A 20,466-nucleotide genomic window follows, 5' to 3' on the forward strand; every position below is an offset into this window, starting at 1 on the left:
GGCCTATGGTGTGCTCGCGTTCATTAACAGAGGGATTGAATTTAAGAGCCATGAGGTAATGATGCAGCTGTACAAAACCTTGGTAAGGCCACATTTGGAGTACTGTGTACAGTTCTGGTCGCCTCATTTTAGGAAGGATGTGGAAGCTCTGGAAAAGGTGCAAAGAAGATTTACCAGGATGTTGCCTGGAATGGAGAGTAGGTCTTACGAGGAAAGGTTGAGGGTGCTAGGCCTTTTCTCATTAGAGCGGAGAAGGATGAGGGGCGACTTGATAGAGGTTTATAAGATGATCAGGGGAATAGATAGAGTAGACAGTCAGAGACTTTTTCCCCAGGTGGAACACACCATTACAAGGGGACATAAATTTAAGGTGAAAGGTGGAAGATATAGGAGGGATATCAGAGGTAGGTTCTTTACCCAGAGAGTAGTGGGGGCATGGAATGCACTGCCTGTGGAAGTAGTTGAGTCGGAAACATTAGGGACCTTCAAGCAGCTGTTGGATAGGTACATGGATTACGGGAAAATGATATAGTGTAGATTTATTTGTTCTTAAGGGCAGCACGGTAGCATTGTGGATAGCACAATTGCTTCACAGATCCATGGTCCCAGGTTCGATTCCAGCTTGGGTCATTGTCTGTGCGGAGTCTGCACGTCCTCCCCGTGTCTGCGTGGGTTTCCTCCGGGTGCTCCGGTTTCCTCCCACAATCCAAAGATGTGCGGGTTAGGTGAATTGGCCAATGATAAATTGCCCTTAATGTCCAAATTGCCCTTGGTGTTGGGTGGAGGTGTTGAGTTTGGGTAGGGTGCTCTTTCCAAGAGCTGGTGCAGACTCAAGGGGCCGAATGGCCTCCTTCTGCACTGTAAATTCAATGATAATCTATGATTAATCTAGGACAAAGGTTCAGCACAACATCGTGGGCCGAAGGGCCTGTTCTGTGCTGTATTTTCTATGTTCTATGTTCTATGTTAATACTCCAGATCTGGGCTCACCAATGCCTTGCACACTGGCAGTAACGCCTTCCGACTTTTATTCTCTCACATTTCTCTCCCTTTCGAAAATAAGCTGCCTTTCCAATTCACCAACCAAAATGGGTAACCTCACACTTATCCACGTTAAACTCCATCCGCCACATTTTGGCCCACTCGCCCAACCGACCCACATCCATTTGTGAATTCCTCATTTCCTCGTGGCAATTTACTGTCCCACCTCTCTCCCTCGCTCTCCCTCGCTCTCCGGCCTGGATTTCCAGAGGATCCGGGTCACTTTATGTGGGACCAATTGGCGCTGCCCCAGCACCGGTATCCTGCGACCGGTATCCTGCGACCGGTGAGGGGCCTGGTAGCCATGTTACGTGAAACGCCCGACCTCCACAAAATAAACGGCCGGAGGATTGCCGGGTCCGTAACCGTGCGTGCGCACACGGCGATGACCCTGCAGCGGGCGCGCCATACAACGTGGCGCGGTCCCGAGCTGCCAGATAGTGCCCCCTGCTGCCGTCGGCGGACGAGCCACTTCGCAGTCGGGCAGAGGCTGTCCATGCCGATGGCGACGGGCGGGAGTAACTCGGGCTTAGATGGCATGCGAGAGGGGAGCGGCTATTCTGCGTGGAGGTTTACTCTGACTCATCTGCTCGAGCTGTCGATGATGATTGCATGTGTGCAAACCGGTTTAGAATAATTACAGGGGATGATCTGGACCCACCTCCTCCCAGTTCAAGGCATGAGGAGTGTTTAATAAAACTCCCCTGCAAACACAGGATGCATTTCGACTTTTAGACATGAGGATTGCTGGAGTAGAATAACTTGGGGGTTAATGTGTACAAACTATTGACGGTGTTTGGACAGGCCGAGAGGGCGGTTAATAAAGCCGACAGAATCCTGAGCTTTATCAACAGGGGCCGTGGAGCGTAAGAGCGAGGAAGTTCACGTATAAACCACTAGGGGCAGGATTCCCCGGCCTCTCAGCTGCGTGTTTCTCGGTGACGGGAGGCGTCACGCTGTCCGTTGGCGTCGGGATTTTCTGTCCCCCCCCCCCCCGCCGCTGGGAATTCCCATTGCCGCCACACCACTCCCCCCACCCCCCCCCCCCCCCCGCCGGAATCAGGCGGGGGAGGGGGGGAGATGCGCTGTCACCGCCAGCTGGAGTATTGTGCCCGGTTCGGGACGGTGCACTTTCAGGTGTGTAGACGGACTCAGCAATCAGAGCCTGCTGACTGACATTAACACCATGGGAACTAGCAGTGGGATTGGGCTATTCAGCCCCCCCGATCCCACTCCGCCATTCATAGAATTTACAGTGCAGAAGGAGGCCATTCGGCCCATCGAGTCTGCACCGGTTCTTGGAAAGAGCACCCTACCCAAGGTCAACACCTCCCCCTGATCCCCATAACCCAGTAACCCCACCCAACACTAAAGGGCAATTTTGGACACTAAGGGCAATTAATCATGCCCAATCCACCTAACCTGCACATCTTTGGACTGTGGGAGGAAACCGGAGCACCCGGAGGAAACCCACGCACACACGGGGAGAACGTGCAGACTCCGCACAGACAGTGACCCAAGCCGGAATCGAACCTGGGACCCTGGAGCTGTGAAGCAATTGTGCTGTTCACAATGCTACCGTGCTGCCCCTAATTCCACACGATCATGTCTGATACCTTCTCAGCCTCAACTCCACCTCCCTGCCCGTTCTCCATAACCCTTCAACCCATCCAACAGAGGGCAGTAGAGAGGAGTTGCTGATTGGCTGTTGTGGGGAACATTTGCATCAGTGCATTGCGGTCACTGCATCCAGAAAGTGTACCTGAGCAAGACACCCTAGGTGTTCAAGTCAAGGCAAGCATCCAGCAGAGGGCAGTAGAGCAGAGCTGCTGATTGGCTGTTGCGGGGAAAATTTCCATCAGTGCATTGCAGGTACCGTATCTTGAAGGTGGTTTGTGGAAGAGCTGTTGTCAAGTGACAGTTAAACCCAAAACAATTCTTCAGTATTTCCCTCCCTACCTCCTCCTCTAACCCCCAAAAAAAGACAATCACTGTAAGGATCCCAGCCGAGTAAAGATCAAGAGGGAGACTCAAGGGCAGGTAGAAGTAGAAAGAGGTTGAACCGTGACATCACAGCCTGCAGGTAAGTGATTGGCTGTGACTGGTGTGGTGAGTAGTTTTTCTTTTCCCTGAGGTGTTATCTTGCGGGGCGCAGTGGTTGCTGAGTGAGTGCTTGCTGAGAAGGGGAGTAAATTGTTTTAAAAAACTTACTGCTGGGAGTGTCCAGCTGAACCCGGTCAGAGTGAGTGACTGCTGGTGAAAGAGTACGAGGAGAGCAGGGGGGACACAGTGAAAGAGCGCGAGGAGAGCGGCGGGGGCACAGTGAAAGAGTGCGAGGAGAGTGGCGGGGACACAGTGAAAGAGCGCGAGGAGAGTGGGGAAGACTCAGTGAAAGAGCGCGAGGAGAGCAGGGGGGGGACACAGTGAAAGAGCGCGAGGAGAGCGGCGGGACAGAGTGAAAGAGCGCGAGCAGAGCGGTGGAGACTCAGTGAAAGAGCGCGAGGAGAGCAGCGGAGACTCAGTGAAAGAGCGCGAGGAGAGCGGCGGGACAGAGTGAAAGAGCGCGAGGAGAGTGGCGGAGACTCAGTGAAAGAGCGCGAGGAGAGCAGCGGTGACTCAGTGAAAGAGCGCAAGGAGAGCGGCGGGACAGAGTGAAAGAGCGCGAGGAGAGCAGCGGGACAGAGTGACGAGCGCGAGGAGAGCAGGGGGGGGACAGTGAAAGAGCGCGAGGAGAGCGGCAGGGACTCAGTGAAAGAGCGCGAGGAGAGCGGCGGGACAGAGTGAAAGCGCGAGGAGAGCAGCGGGACAGAGTGACGAGCGCGAGGAGAGCAGGGGGGACACAGTGAAAGAGCGCGAGGAGAGCGACGGAGACTCAGTGAAAGAGCGCGAGGAGAGCGGCGGGACAGAGTGAAAGAGCGCGAGCAGAGCGGTGGAGACTCAGTGAAAGAGCGCGAGGAGAGTGGCGGAGACTCAGTGAAAGAGCGCGAGGAGAGCAGCGGAGACTCAGTGAAAGAGCGCGAGGAGAGCGGCGGGACAGAGTGAAAGAGCGCGTGGAGAGCGGCGGGACAGAGTGAAAGAGCGCGAGGAGAGCGGGGGGGACAGTGAAAGAGCGCGAGGAGAGCGGCGGGGATTCAGTGAAAGAGCGCGAGGAGAGCAGGGGGGGACACAGTGAAAGAGCGCGAGGAGAGCAGGGGGGGACACAGTGAAAGAGCGCGAGGAGAGCAGGGGGGGACACAGTGAAAGAGCGCGAGGAGAGCAGGGGGGACACAGTGAAAGAGCGCGAGGAGAGCAGGGGGGACACAGTGAAAGAGTGCGAGGAGAGCAGGGGGGACACAGTGAAAGAGTGCGAGGAGAGCGGCGGAGACACAGTGAAAGAGCGCGAGGAGAGAGGCGGGGACACAGTGAAAGAGCGCGAGGAGAGCGGTGGGACAGAGTGAAAGAGCGCGAGGAGAGCGGCGGGACAGAGTGAAAGAGCGCGAGGAGAGCGGCGGAGACTCAGTGAAAGAGCGCGAGGAGAGTGGCGGAGACTCAGTGAAAGAGTGCGAGGAGAGCAGGGGGGACACAGTGAAAGAGCGCGAGGAGAGCGGCGGGACAGAGTGAAAGAGCGCGTGGAGAGCGGCGGGACAGAGTGAAAGAGCGCGAGGAGAGCGGGGGGGACAGTGAAAGAGCGCGAGGAGAGCAGGGGGGACACAGTGAAAGAGCGCGAGGAGAGCAGGGGGGACACAGTGAAAGAGCGCGAGGAGAGCAGGGGGGACACAGTGAAAGAGTGCGAGGAGAGCGGCGGAGACACAGTGAAAGAGCGCGAGGAGAGCGGCGGGACAGAGTGAAAGAGCGCGAGGAGAGCGGCGGAGACTCAGTGAAAGAGCGCGAGGAGAGTGGCGGAGACTCAGTGAAAGAGTGCGAGGAGAGCAGGGGGGACACAGTGAAAGAGCGCGAGGAGAGCGGCGGGACAGAGTGAAAGAGCGCGAGGAGAGTGGCGGAGACTCAGTGAAAGAGCGCGAGGAGAGCAGGGGGGGCACAGTGAAAGAGCGCGAGGAGAGCGGCGGGACAGAGTGAAAGAGCGCGAGGAGAGCGGCGGAGACACAGTGAAAGAGCGCGAGGAGAGAGGCAGGGGCACAGTGAAAGAGTGCGAGGAGAGCGGCGGGACAGAGTGAAAGAGTGCGAGGAGAGCGGCGGAGACACAGTGAAAGAGCGCAAAGAGAGCGGCGGGGACACAGCGAAAGAGCGCGAGGAGAGCGGCGGGGGCACAGTGAAAGAGCGCGAGGAGTGCGGCGGAGACTCAGTGAAAGAGCGGGAGGAGAGCGGCGGGGGCACAGTGAAAGAGCGCGAGGAGAGCGGCGAGACTCAGTGAAAAAGCGCGAGGAGAGCGGCGGAGACTCAGTGAAAGAGCGGGAGGAGAGCGGCGGAAACTCAGTGAAAGAGCGCGAGGAGAGCGGCGGAGACTCAGTGAAAGAACGCGAGGAGAGCGGCGGAGACTCAGTGAAAGAGCGCGAGGAGAGCTGCGGAGACTCAGTGAAAGAGCGCGAGGAGAGTGGCGGAGACTCAGTGAAAGAACGCGAGGAGAGCGGCGGAGACTCAGTGAAAGAGCGCGAGGAGAGCGGCGGAGACTCAGTGAAAGAGCGCGAGGAGAGCGGCGGGGACACAGTGAAAGAGCGCGAGGAGAGCGGCGGAGACTCAGTGAAAGAGCGCGAGGAGAGCGGCGGGGACACAGTGAAAGAGCGCGAGGGGAGCGGCGGAGACTCAGTGAAAGAGCGCGAGGAGAGCAGCGGGGACACAGGATAAAAGAGCACGAGGAGAGCGGCGGGGACACAGGATAAAAGAGCGCGAGGAGAGCAGCGTGGACACAGTGAAAGAGCGCGAGGAGAGCGGAGGGGACACAGGATAAAAGAGCGCGAGGAGAGCAGTGTGGACACAGTGAAAGAGTGCGAGGAGAGCGGCGGAGACTCAGTGAAAGAGCGCGAGGAGAGCGGCGGAGACTCAGTGAAAGAGCGCGAGGAGAGCGGCGGGGACACAGTGAAAGAGCGCGAGGGGAGCGGCGGAGACTCAGTGAAAGAGCGCGAGGAGAGCAGCGGGGACACAGGATAAAAGCGCACGAGGAGAGCGGCGGGGACACAGGATAAAAGAGCGCGAGGAGAGCAGCGTGGACACAGTGAAAGAGCGCGAGGAGAGCGGAGGGGACACAGGATAAAAGAGCGCGAGGAGAGCAGTGTGGACACAGTGAAAGAGTGCGAGGAGAGCGGCGGGGACACAGGATAAAAGAGCGCGAGGGGAGCGTCGGGGACACAGGATAAAAGAGCGCATGGAGAGCGGCGGGGACACAGCTGCTGGAGAAGCGGCCTTCAGATTTTCGGCGGGAACAGTGGCCAGGGGTCTGCCGGGAAGGTAAGTTTTCCTCTTTAAAAACTTACCTTGAAGAGTGACATCACAGCAAAGCAGTGACCTGATTGGCTGGTAAGGAAAGTGCTCCAATTAGCAGTAGCTGGGAGACATTTAACTCTTCGTGTGTTGGTAAGTATTGTGATCGGTAAGTAAAATCTTTATTCCTTTCACTTATTCATTATTTGGTATTATATTTGTAATCAGTTAAGTTAAAGTGTAAAAATGACAGGAGAATCCAGGCCCGTGTTATGCTCCTCGTTATGCTCAATGTGGGAGTTCAGGGACACGGCCGATGCCCCTGACTCCTTTGTGTGTGGGAAGTGTGTCCAGCTGCAGCTCCTGTTAGACCGCATGACGGCTCTGGAGCTGCGGATGGATTCACTTTGGAGCATCCGCGATGCTGAGGAGGTCGTGGATAGCATGTTCAGTGAGTTGGTCACACCGCAGATTAGGGTTGGTGAGGGAGACAGGGTGACCAAGGCAGAGAAAGAGCAGAAAGGCAGTGCAGGTGTCCCCTGCGGTCAGCTCCCTCCAAAACAGGTATACCGTTTTGGATACTGTTGGGGGGAGATGACTCACCAGGGGAAGGCAGCAGTAGCCAGGCTCATGGCACCGTGGCTGGCTCTGCTGCACAGAACGGCGGGAAAAAGACTGGCAGGGCTATTGTCATAGGGGATTCAATCGTAAGGGGAGGAGACAGGCGTTTCTGTGGTCGAAAACGAGACTCCCGAATGGTATGGTGCCTCCCGGGTGCAAGGGTCAAGGATGTCTCAGGTCGGCTGCAGGACATACTGAAGAGGGAGGGTGGACAGCCAGTTGTCGTGGTGCATATAGGCACCAACGATATAGGTAAAAAACAGGATGAGGTCCTACAATCAGAATTTAGGGAGTTAGGAGATAAGTTAAAAAGTAGGACCTCAAAGGTAGTAATCTCAGGATTGCTACAGTGCCACGAGACAGTCAGAGTAGAAATTCAAGAATAGTCAGAATGAATACGTGGCTTGAGAGATGGTGCAGGAGGGAGGGGTTCAGATTTTTGGGACATTGGAACCGGTTCTGGGGGCGGTGGGACCATTACAAATCGGATGGTCGGCACCTGGGCAGGACTGGAACCAATGTCCTAGGGGGTGCTTTTGCTAACACTGTCGGGGAGGTTTTAAACTAATGTGCCCCCCCCCACCCTCATTTCATGGGTATGCCCCCCCCCCTCATTGGCACTGTCACCTTGGCACCCAGGCAGTGCTCCTACTGCCTTGGCTGTGCCACAGGGGCACCTTGGTGGGCAGTTGTGCTCTGGCTTGAGCGCAACGCGGCAAGTGAATCGCACCCTCTCTCTGCGCCCCTCATAATTTTATTCATCTCAATCACGCCCCCCCTCAGTCTCCTCTGCTCCAAGGAAAACAACCCCAGTCTATCCAATCTCTCTTCATAACTAAACTATGCAGCCCAGTCAGCATCCTGGTAAATCTCCTCTGCATCCTTTCCAGTGGCTATCACATCCCTCCTGTAATGTGGATTCCAGAACTGCGCACAATACTCCCGCTGTGACCGAACCAGCGTTTTATACAGTTCCAGCGTAACCTCCCTGCTCTTAAACTCTGTGCCTCAGCCAGTAAAGGCAAGTATACCATCTGCCTTCTTAATCACCGTATCCACCTGTTCTGCTACCTTAAGGGACGGGTTTACATGGACACCAAGGTCTCTCTGATCCTCGCTGCTTCCCAGGGTCCTGCCGTTTATCCTGTATCCCCCGCGCCTTGTTTGTCCTGCCCAAATACATCACATCACACTTATCCCCATTGAACTGCATTTGCCACTGGTCAGCCCACCTGACCAGCCCGCCTCTATCCTGCTGTAATCTGAGACTATGCACGTCGCTACTCACAGCAACATCAATTGTTGCCCCACCACAAACTCTGCGGGCAGCCCTCCCCACACGCATTGATGCAAACCAACCTCGTTGCACAAAAACCCCAGCTGGTTGACTACTGCCCCTTCGGGGAAGGAACTCGCCCGGTCTGCAGGAAACGACAGCTCTCTGTACAAAGCCCACTGTGGCGTGACGCCCCCGAGGGCGAATTAGGAGCCATCCAGTCATTTCCAGGGGTCTGATAAACATACAGCCAGGCAGGACGGTAAACGGGGGAGGAAGCTCGGGACCCTCAGTGCCGGTCAATGTCGGAGGCCCCCTGCCTGCGCCCATTCAGGTGGGAAGTGGTTACCTGCATCCTCGCTGTGGCCAGTCGCTTCCTGGTGGAGAATGTCAAAGGCGAGCGACTGTTGTGACTTTTTCCAGCGTCACCCTCTGCAGTTGCTGAACTTACAGTTTTGGCTACAATCTCCAACCAGATACGGAAACAGAAATGAAATAGATCGGCAGGAGGAGGTCAGCCTGGAACCGGAATTAACCTCTGGCGCTGCTGACCGTCCTCCTCCCTGTGGTCAGTGTGGGTCAGTGTGGGCAGCTCAGCCAGTGCTATCTCTGCATCACCCTGCCACTCAGTCTTGTCCTTGCTGTTCACACTGACAAGCCCCTTCGCTTTCCCAGTCCCCGAGGACACCGCCTTGTGTTGCTGGAGAGGGTGGGAACCGGTTTCACCGCAAACTCTGCGCCCCACCCCCTTTCCCCTCGACAAATCACAATTATAATGTGATGCTGCAATTGGGCCCAGTTAATCGACGCAACCCCCGCCCAGCTCCCGTCAACCAGTTCACCAGCTCCCAACCCCCAGTTGACCAGCCCCCAGTTGACCAGCTCCCAGCCCCCAGTTGACCAGCTCCCAGCCCCCAGTTGACCAGCCCCCAGCTCCCCAGTTGATAGCTCCCAGTTGACCAGCCCCCAGCTCCCCAGTTGACCAGCTCCCAGCCCCCAGTTGACCAGCCCCCAACTCCCCAGTTGACCAGCTCCCCAGTTGACCAGCCCCCAGCTCCCCAGTTGACCAGCTCCCAGTTGACCAGCTCCCAGTTGAACAGCTCCCAGTTGACCAGCCCCCAGCCCCCCAGTTGACCAGCTCCCAGTTGACCAGCCCCCAGCTCCCCAGTTGATAGCTCCCAGCTCCCAGTTGACCAGCCCCCAGCTCCCCAGTTGACCAGCTCCCAGCCCCCAGTTGACCAGCCCCCAGCCCCCAAGTTGACCAGCTCCCAGTTGACCAGCCCCCAGCCCCCAAGTTGACCAGCCCCCAGCCCCCAAGTTGACCAGCTCCCAGTTGACCAGCCCCCAGCTCCCTAGTTGATAGCTCCCAGCTCCCAGTTGACCAGCCCCCAGCCCCCCAGATGACCAGCCCCCAGCTCCCCAGTTGATAGCTCCCAGCTCCCAGTTGACCAGCCCCCAGCTCCCCAGTTGACCAGCTCCCAGCCCCCAGTTGACCAGCCCCCAGCCCCCAAGTTGACCAGCTCCCAGTTGACCAGCCCCCAGCCCCCAAGTTGACCAGCCCCCAGCCCCCAAGTTGACCAGCTCCCAGTTGACCAGCCCCCAGCTCCCTAGTTGATAGCTCCCAGCTCCCAGTTGACCAGCCCCCAGCCCCCCAGATGACCAGCCCCCAGCCCCCAAGTTGACCAGCCCCCAGCCCCCAAGTTGACCAGCTCCCAGTTGACCAGCCCCCAGCTCCCCAGTTGATAGCTCCCAGCTCCCAGTTGACCAGCCCCCAGCCCCCCAGTTGAACAGCTCCCAGTTGACCAGCCCCCAGCCCCCCAGTTGACCAGCTCCCAGTTGACCAGCCCCCAGCTCCCCAGTTGATAGCTCCCAGTTGACCAGCCCCCAGCTCCCCAGTTGACCAGCTCCCCAGTTGACCAGCTCCCCAGTTGACCAGCTCCCCAGTTGACCAGCTCCCAGTTGACCAGCCCCCAGCTCCCCAGTTGATAGCTCCCAGCTCCCAGTTGACCAGCCCCCAGCTCCCCAGTTGACCAGCTCCCAGTTGACCAGCCCCCAGCTCCCCAGTTGACCAGCTCCCAGTTGACCAGCCCCCAGCTCCCCAGTTGACCAGCTCCCAGTTGACCAGCCCCCAGCCCCCCAGTTGACCAGCTCCCAGTTGACCAGCCCCCAGCTCCCCAGTTGACCAGCTCCCCAGTTGACCAGCCCCCAGCTCCCCAGTTGACCAGCCCCCAGCTCCCCAGTTGACCAGCCCCCAGCTCCCCAGTTGACCAGCCCCCAGCTCCCCAGTTGACCAGCTCCCAGTTGACCAGCCCCCAGCTCCCAGTTGACCAGCTCCCAGTTGACCAGCCCCCAGCTCCCAGTTGACCAGCCCCCAGCTCCCCAGTTGATAGCTCCCAGCTCCCAGTTGACCAGCCCCCAGCTCCCCAGTTGACCAGCCCCCAGTTGACCAGCTCCCAGTTGACCAGCCCCCAGCTCCCCAGTTGACCAGCCCCCAGTGGGTCAGCCCAGTGCAATTGTCCAGAGGAATTAATCCTCTGGGCTATTGCCGAGGAACCCGTACGTGGGAAGCTGCTGGAAGGATTCCCCAGCGTCTCATTGGCGAAGCCCCGAAATGTGACAGTGGGGTGGGACAGACAGCCAAGGGGCAAACCCTTAAAGTATTGAGGGGACGGGCTGCCTGTAGCTAAACATCAAAACCCGCAAAGGGAAAAGCCTGAGAAATTCATTCACTCCGTACGTATAATTGCCACGAATAAAAGGAAAAATATAGCTGCCAGCAATGTGTCCATGGTCCACTATGGTGAAATCTAACTTGCCTGCTTGAGGTTTCACATTTATAACAATAAATCTTTATTGTCACAAGTAGGCTTACATTAACGCTGCAATGAAGTTACTGTGAAAATCCCCTAGTCGCCACATTCCGCCGCCTGTTCGGGTACGCAGAGCGAGAATTCAGGATGTCCAATTCACCTAACAGCACGTCTTTTGGGACTTGTGGGAGGAAACCGGAGCACCCGGAGGAAACCCACGCAGACACGGGGAGAGCGTGCAGACTCCACACAGACAGTGACCCAAGCCGGGAATCGAACTCGGGACCCTGGAGCGGTGAAACGACAGTGCTAACCACTTTCATTAAAAAAAAAACTCCCGCCGCCGAGGTCCCAGGTCCGATCCCGGCCCTGGGTCACTGTCCGTGCGGGGTTTGCACATTCTCCCCGTGTCTGCGTGGGTCTCGCCCCCACAACACAAAGATGCTAAATTGCCCCTTAATTGGGGGGGGGGGGGGGAATGTAACTTTGGAAAAGCATTGAAAACCCAAAAGGCAAATGAGCAGTGGGGGTTGCAAAAGAGGGAGCGCGGTTAAATTGCAGGCAGGTTAAATTGCAGCAGTTCATCAATATCCCGACTTTAGGGATTGATACGGTCTCTTTGATGGCCTCTGCTGAATTGACACGTCCAATCAAGGCCTGTCATGTCTCGGGTAACAGCCTCCGCCCCTGCCTCAGGCTGAGCCGGTGAAACCTGACCAGACCAGGAATGTTTTGGCTTAAAACTGGCCGGGAATTTGCAAAACCGGTTGCTACACATCACCCGCATCAACAGTCACTGTTCCAAGAATAGGCCTTTGGCACAGTGCCAACAGTGCCTCATCCTGACACCGATCCAAACATCACCTTTTCTCCTTGAACCCCGCCTGTGAAAATCACAGGAAGATAACCGCACAGAGAGATCCCACTTGGCCTCTGAACGGGCGAGCAAATGGGCCACGTAGCCCGACCCCATTCTCCAGCTGCCCCCCCCTCCCCTCTCAGTCCACCTCCTCCCATCACCCCGTGTCCAGGGGTGGCCCCCACCCCCTCTCAGCTCCCCCCCCCCCCCCCCCCCTCTGCCCAGAGGGCGGACCAATGTCCTCGCTGGGGCTTTTGCTAGTTCTGTTGGGGAGCATTTGAACTAGTGTGCCAGAGGCACTGGGATCCCAGGAGTAGGGTCAGTTGGGTCAAATCCAGATCAGGAAAACGCAGGTAGAACTTTAGCTGGAGGGGGAGAAGATGTAATTAGAACAGGTTATAGATAGGCTGCAAAATTGGGCAGAGAAATGGCAGATGGAATTTAACCCGGACAGATGCGAGGTGATGAGCTTTAGTCGATCCAATTCAGGTGGGAGCTGTAAAATAAATGGCAGAACCATCAGGAGCAGAGAGACACAGAGATCTGGGCGAGCAGGTCCACCGATCCTTAAAGTGGCACAGGTGGAAATGGTGGTAAAGAAAGCATCTGGCATGCTTGCCTTCATCGGACGGGGTACCGAGTGCAAAAGCTCGCAAATTATATCACAATTATACGGAACGTTGGTGCGGCCACATTTGGAATACTGGGTCCAATTCTGCTCACCGCACTACCAGAAGGACGTGGAGACTCTGGAGAGAGTACAGAAAAGGGTTACCAGGATGTTGTCTGGGATGGAGGGTGTTAGCTGTGAGGAGAGATTGAATAAACTGGGATTGTTCTCCCTCGAGAGAGAGAGAGAGACGGAGGCTGATAAAAGTTTATAGAATTATGAGGGGTATAGATAGGGTAAACAGTTGGAGGCTTTTTCCCAGGACGGGAATGACAATTACAAGGGGGCACAGGTTCAAGGTGAGGGGGGAAAGGTTCAGTGGAGATGTGCGGGGGAGGTTTTTACACAGAGGGTGGTGGTGGCCTGGAATGCACGGCCCAGTGAGGTGGGTGAGGCAGATACGTTAGCGACCTTTAAGACTTATCTGGATAGACACATGAACAGACGGGGTACAGAAGGATACAGGTGCTTAGTCTAGATAGCAGGCTTGGGAGGCCGAAGGACCTGTTCCTGTTATGAGGGGCATAGACAGAGTGGATAGTCAGAGACATTTTCCCAGGGTAGAGGGGTCAATTACCAAGGGGCAAAGGTTTAAGGTGCGAGGGGCAAGGTTTAGAGTAGATGTACGAGGCAAGTTTTTTACATAGAGGGTAGTGGGTGCCTGGAACTCGCTACCGGAGGAGGTGGTGGAAGCAGGGACGATAGTGACGTTTAAGGGGCATCTTGACAAATACATGAATAGGATGGGAATAGAGGGATACGGACCCAGGAAGTGTAGAAGATTTTAGTTGAGTCAGGCAGCATGGTCGGCACGGGCTTAGAGGGCCGAAGGGCTTGTTCCTGTGCTGGGTGGTTATAAATGGGTGTTTATATAAATATCTGTAGTGAGAGTACCTTTAAGAAATGGGTGTTTATTACTGCAGTGACGTCAGAGAGTGGGTGGAGCTGGGCTGTCTGTCAGCTTTTTACTTTCGTTTTAGGCTGTTTGCTGCAGGGTGTGTTTTAGTTACGTTTTCAGTGTTGGAGCTGAAGCCAGACCGAGCAGGTGTACTGCTGCTCTCTCTGCCATCAAAAGACTATCTCATGATCATTTGGTGAATTCAGAATTATAAATGTTCTCAGTAGTGAATGTAAACTGAATGTGCTTCTGTTAAAAGGTGTTTCTTCTGTCTTCTGGATGTTGTTTGGGAAGTTATTAAGGATTACTTAGTGTTGTATTCTTTGGGGGGTGTATTTGAATTGATGGTTGCTAAGATGTTCACTGTATGTTTCAAAAAGGTTAACTTGAGTTCATAGAATAAACATTGTTTTGCTTTAAAAAATACTTTTCCATTTCTGCTGTACCACACCGGTAGAGTGGGCCGTGTGCTCCCCATACCACAATCTATTAAAAGTTGCGGGTCAGGTGAATTCCATGATACATTTTGGGGTTCTCTAACCACTTAACACCTTAATCAATTTAAGTGGTCCTCTTACCTCATGACCAAAAATTAGTTCAAATGGACTGAATTTGGTAGCCTCATTAGGTGCATCCCTCATTGCAAACAGTACAAATGGAATTCCTTTATCCCAATGCTCTGGATAATCTTGACAATAAGCCCTCAACCTTGTCTTTAATGTCTGATGCCACCTTTCCAACGCTCCCTGCGATTCTGGATGGTACGCAGTTGATTTAAATTGTTTTATTCCTAAGCTATCCATAACTTCTTTGAATAACTTTGAGGTAAAATTCGATCCTTGATCCGATTGTATTTCTGTGGGTAGTCCATATCTAGTAAAGAATTTAAGTAACTCCTCCACAATCCTTTTAGCTGTAATATTACGTACTGGAATGGCCTCTGGAAACTTAGTAGACACATCCATTATAGTCAAAAGATATTGATTCCACTTTTTGTTTTAGGAAGTGGTCCTACGCAATCGATTAGGACCCTTGTAAAAGGTTCCTCAAATGCTGGAATGGGTATTAAGGGCGCTGGTTTTATCACTGTTTGAGGCTTCCCTGTCACTTGACATTTGTGACATGATTGACAAAATTCAACTACATCTTTATGTAGCCCAGGCCAATAAAAATGTTTCTGGATTTTAGCTTGTGTTTTCCTGTTAAAAAAATATATATATTTATTAAAGTTTTTTAACACAATTTTTCTCCCTTACAAACAATAACCCCCCCCCCCCCCCGCCTCGTAACAAAAAATAACGAGAAATCGCACAGAGCAAGATATATACATGGCCAAATGATATATTTACACAGCTTTGTACACTGGCCCTCACCCGTACGTGCCAGTTTCCCCAACCCTTCATGTTATCTCTTGCTCATCCACCCTCCCAGGCAGTCCCCCTTCCCCCCCCCCCAAGGACGTCCCCTCCCCCCCCCCCCCCCCCCCCAAGGTTGCTGCTGCTGCTGACCGACCTTCCTCTAATGCTCCGCGAGATAGTCTAGGAACGGTTGCCACCGCCTGTAGAACCCCTGCGCAGACCCTCTCAAGGTGAACTTAATCCTCTCCAACTTTATGAACCCAGCCATATCATTTATCCAGGCCTCCAGGCTGGGGGGCTTCGCCTCCTTCCACATTAGCAAGATCCTTCGCCGGGCTACTAGGGACGCAAAGGCCAGAATTCCGGCCTCTTTCGCCTCCTGCACTCCCGGCTCGTCCACTACTCCAAATATTGCTAGCCCCCAGCTTGGCTTGACCCGGACTTTCACCACCTGAGATATTGCTCCCGCCACTCCTCTCCAGAACCCCTCCAGTGCCGGACATGACCAAAACATATGGACATGGTTCGCCGGGCCTCCCTGAGCACCTTCCACATCTGTCCTCTACCCCAAAGAACCTACTCAACCTCGCCCCCGTCAAGTGCGCTCTGTGGACCACCTTAAATTGTATCAGGCTGAGCCTGGCACACGAGGAGGAGGAATTAACCCTACCTAGGGCATCAGCCCACAGACCTTCCTCGATCTCCTCCCCCAGCTCCTCCTCCCATTTACCCTTCAACTCTTCTACCAGCGCTTCCCCCTCTTTCAACTCCTGGTGTATTTCCGACACCTTGCCCTCCCCGACCCATACCCCCGAGATCACCCTATCTTGAACTTCTTGTGCCGGGAGCAACGGGAATTCCCTCACCTGTCGCCTCACAAAAGCCCTCACCTGCATATATCTAAATGCATTTCCCGGGGGTAACTCGAACTTCTCCTCCAGTGCCCCTAGGCTCGCAAACGTCCCGTCGATGAACAGGTCCCCCATTCTTCCAATCCCCGCCCGATGCCAGCTCTGGAACCCCCGTCCATCTTCCCTGGGACAAACTAGTGGTTACCCCTGATCGGGGACCACACCGATGCTCCCATTGCACCCCGGTGCCGTCTCCACTGGCCCCAGATCCTTAGCGTTGCCGCCACCACCGGGCTCGTGGTATACTTTGTCGGCGAGAGCGGCAGCGGTGCCGTCACCAACGCCCCCAGGCTCGTTCCTTTACAGGACGCCATCTCCATCCTCTTCCATGCCGCCCCCTCTCCCTCCATAACCCACTTGCAGATCGTCGCCACATTTGCTGCCCAGTAGTAGCTCCCCAGGTTTGGCAGCGCCAACCCTCCTCGGTCCCTACTGCGTTCCAGGAACCCTCTCCTTACCCTCGGGGTCTTATTCGCCCACACAAACCCCATAATACTCCTGCCTACTCTCTTAAAAAAGGCCTTAGTGATCACGATGGGAAGGCACTGAAACACAAACAGAAACCTCGGAAGGACCACCATTTTGACCGACTGCACTCTGCCCGCCAGTGAGAGCGGTAACATGTCCCATATTTTGAAATCCTCCTCCATTTGCTCCACCAACCTCGTCAGATTCAGTTTATGTAGGGCCCCCCAATTCCTGGCTATCTGGATCCCCAGATACCGAAAACTCCTCGCCGCCCTCCTCAGCGGTAGGTCCCCTATCCCTCTTTCTTGGTCCCCCTGCCTGTAATGCAAAGAGCTCACTCTTCCCTACATTGAGCTTATAGCCCGAAAACTCCCCAAACTCCCTCAGAGTCTGCATGACCTCCACCATCCCCTCCATTGGATCCGCCACATACAGCAACAGGTCATCCGCATATAGCGACACCCGATGCTCTTCTCCCCCTCGGACCACCCCCCTCCATTTATTAGACTCCCTCAATGACATGGCCAATGGTTCGATCGCCAATGCGAACAACAGGGGGGGCAGGGGGCACCCCTGCCTCGTCCCTCGGTACAGTCGAAAGTACTCCGACCTCCGCCGGTTCGTCACTACACTCGCCATCGGGGCTCTGTAAAGGAGCTTAACCCAATTGATAAACCCTACCCCGAACCCAAACCTACGCAGCACCTCCCAGAGGTACTCCCACTCTACTCGGTCAAAGGCCTTCTCCGCGTCCATAGCTGCCACTATCTCCGCCTCTCCCTCCTCCGATGGCATCATTATCACGTTTAAGAGCCGCCGCACATTGGTGTTTAGTTGCCTGCCCTTTACAAATCCCGTCTGGTCCTCGTGGATTACCCCCGGGACACAGTCCTCGATCCTCGTGCCCAGCACTTTTGCCAGCAACTTTGCATCCACATTGAGGAGCGAGATCGGCCTGTACGATCCACATTGCAGTAGGTCCTTGTCCCGCTTTAGGATCAAAGAAATTGTCGCTTCCGACATTGTCGGGGGCAGGGTCCCCACCTCTCTTGCCTCATTAAAGGTCCTCACCAGTAGCGGGGCCAACAGGTCTGCGTACTTCCTGTAGAACTCCACCGGGAACCCGTCCGGCCCCGGGGCCTTCCCCGCCTGCATGCTCCCCAAACCCTTGCTCAGCTCCTCCAACCCAATTGGTACCCCCAAACCAGCCACCTCTTGCTCCTCCACCTCGGGAATCTCAGCTGATCTAGGAATTGTCTCATACCCTCTTCCCCCGCTGGGGGCTGGGATCTGTACAGCTCTTCATAAAAGGCCTTGAATACCTTGTTGATTTTCGTCGCACTCCGAACCGGGTTCCCCTTCCATCTTTGACTCCCCCTATTTCCCTCGCTGCCATCCTCTTACGGAGCTGGTGTGCCAGCATCCGACTAGCCTTTTCTCCATACTCGTAGGTCATCCCTGTGCCTTCCTCCACTGTGCCTCCGCCTTCCCTGTGGTCAACAGGTCAAACTCCGTCTGGAGCCGCCGTCTTTCCCCAAGTAATCTTTCCTCCGGGGCCTCTGCGTATCTCCTGTCCACTCTCAAAATCTCCCCCACTAACCTCTCCCTTTCCATGCCCTCTGTCTTCTCCCTATGAGCCCTAATGGAAATTTGCTCTCCCCTGATCACCGCCTTCAACGCCTCCCATACCACCCCCACCCGCACCTCCCCGTTGTCGTTGGCCTCCAAGTACCTTTCGATACACCCCCTCACCTTCCCACACACCACCTCGTCCACCAGCAGTCCCACATCCAGCCGCCACAGCGGGTGTTGGTCCCTCTCCTCTCCCAGCTCCAGTTCCACCCAGTGCGGGGCATGGTCCGAAACGGCTATAGCCGAATACTCGTCTCCTCCACCCTCGGGATGAGCGCCCTACCCAGAACAAAGAAATCTATCCGGGAGTCCTGTCCGACCCATCCAATCCTCAACCTAACCTGATCCCCCACCTTCAAGCGTGTCTCCTGCAACACGGCCACGTCCGCCTTCAGTTGCCTCACGTGTGCGAACACACGGGCACTATTGACCGGCCCATGTAGCCCGCGAACGTTCCACGTGACCCGAAAGGGACCTCATTGGCAGAGGTACAAGGCCATCAGACATAGGAGCAGAATTAGGCCACTCGGCCCATCGAGTCTGCTCCGCCATTCGATCACGGCTGATATTTTTCTCATCCCCATTCTCCTGCCTTCTCCCCATAACCCCTGATTCCCTTATTAATCAAGAACCTATCTATCTCTGTCTTAGAGACACTCAGTGATTTGGCCCCACAGCCTTCTGCGGCAAAGAGTTCCACAGATTCACCACCCTCTGGCTGAAGAAATTCCTCCTCATCTCTGTTTTAAAGGGTCGTCCCTTTAGTCTGAGATTGTGTCCTCTGCTTCTAGTTTTTCCTACAAGTGGAAACATCCTCTCCACGTCCACTCTATCCAGGCCTCGCAGTATCCTGTAAGTTTCAATAAGATCCCCCTTCATCCTTCTAAACTCCAACGAGTACAGACCCAGAGTCCTCAACCATTCCTCATACGGGTGGCATGGTAGCACAGTGCTTAGCACTGCTGCTTCACAGCGCCAGGGTCCCAGGTTCGATTCCCCGCTGGGTCACTGTCTGTGCGTGTAGTTTAATTTAGCGCATACCTGTTCATACTCCCTTTGCAGAACCTCTGTTCCTGTTCTTCCTGTGTTGTCGGTACCCACGTGGACCACGACAACTGGATCTTTACCCTCCCACTGCAAAGCAGAAACAGGTCCGACAGGTAATGTGATCTGGAAACACCCCAACCCAGCCACATTCCTTCACCTGCCCTCGCCAGACGTGCAAATGGCGTCCAGTACAGAGGCTGAGATCTTTGCCGAGGAGCTGGTCTGCCCCATTTGCCTCGAATTCTTCAGCGACCCGGTGACACTGCAGTGCAGCCACACCTTCTGCCGGCCCTGCATCACCCAGTGTCGGTACGGCCAAAGTCAGGAGTCCTGCCCCGAATGCAGAGGGTCCTTCAGCCAGCGGGACCTGCGCAGCAGCCGTGCGCTGAGGAACCTGTCGGAGAAAGCCCGCCGTTTGAGCCTGGGGGGTGAGACGGGAAGTCTGCCCGGCGACGAGGGACGGGCGCTCTGTCCCAGGAGCGAGCAGCGACCCGTTTACCTGGCCCGCAGACGTGTTATGTGCTCTGGGATAACACAGGCTGCAACTGGATGCAGCTTTAACTAAAAGATACTCCAGACCTTGAAGTTAGTCCAATCTGATTTATTGAACCAGCAGCACAGTTAGCACAGTTCTCTGTGAGCTCGACTCTCTGCTAACCTAAGTGTGGTTACTCTGTCTGACTGAACCGGACTAGCTCTTAGCCACGAGCTGGAGGTGTGATGCTGTACATACACCCTGACTCACTCTGTAGATGTTCATCAGTGGAAAGAGGCGGAGTGTGAGTGCCTTGTGCCTTTTATAGTGAGATCCCACCCCTGAGTGTCCTGCCTGCTCATTGGTCATGTCCTGTTCTCCGTGTTCATTAGCTGCCTGTCTGTGCCTGTCTGTATCTCATTATCTGCATGTCTGCACATCATGACAGCCCGCAGACGTGTCCCCGAGTACGGGAATCCGCAAAGACTTTGTCAAGGGAATGGATTGAGGTCTGTAAACATACATGATGCACGCATGCACGCACGCTCACACGCGCACTCACACACATGCACACACACACAAAACACACACGCTCATGTACAATCACACACTCATGCACATACATACACGCACACACCCACACGCACACACCCACACGCACACACCCACACCTGCACATTCCCACACCCGCACACACATACATAAAACACACGCTCACACACTCATGCACAAACACACACCCATACACACGCACACACACACACGCACATACACATAAAACACACACTCATGCACAAACACACACCCATACACACTCACGCACACATTCACACACGCACACACCCACACACACACGCACATACACATAAAACACACACTCATGCACAAACACACACCCATATACACTCACGCACACATTCACACACGCACACACTCACACGCACATACACATAAAACACACACTCATGCACAAACACACACCCATACACACTCACGCACACATTCACACACGCACACACCCACACGCACACACCCATACACACGC

The 20,466-nt window shown here is 55.1% G+C and overlaps 1 protein-coding gene and 1 long non-coding RNA gene across 2 annotated transcripts in view; one reads left to right on the top strand and one right to left on the bottom strand.

Moving 5' to 3' along the window:
- Positions 1-9,041, bottom strand: part of LOC140390576 (N-acetyllactosaminide alpha-1,3-galactosyltransferase-like) — a 108,158-nt gene extending 99,117 nt beyond the window's left edge. Inside the window, 1 exon segment of the mRNA XM_072475774.1 lies at positions 8,643-9,041. Within this exon segment, the coding sequence (XP_072331875.1) occupies positions 8,643-8,648 (6 nt within the window). The 5' untranslated portion in view covers positions 8,649-9,041.
- Positions 1-20,466, top strand: part of LOC140390577 (uncharacterized) — a 61,325-nt gene that overhangs the window by 7,450 nt on the left and 33,409 nt on the right. The gene's annotated exons all lie outside the window — the stretch shown is intronic.

Source organism: Scyliorhinus torazame, chromosome 14 (assembly GCF_047496885.1).
Source record: "Scyliorhinus torazame isolate Kashiwa2021f chromosome 14, sScyTor2.1, whole genome shotgun sequence".
Lineage (NCBI taxonomy): Eukaryota > Metazoa > Chordata > Chondrichthyes > Carcharhiniformes > Scyliorhinidae > Scyliorhinus > Scyliorhinus torazame.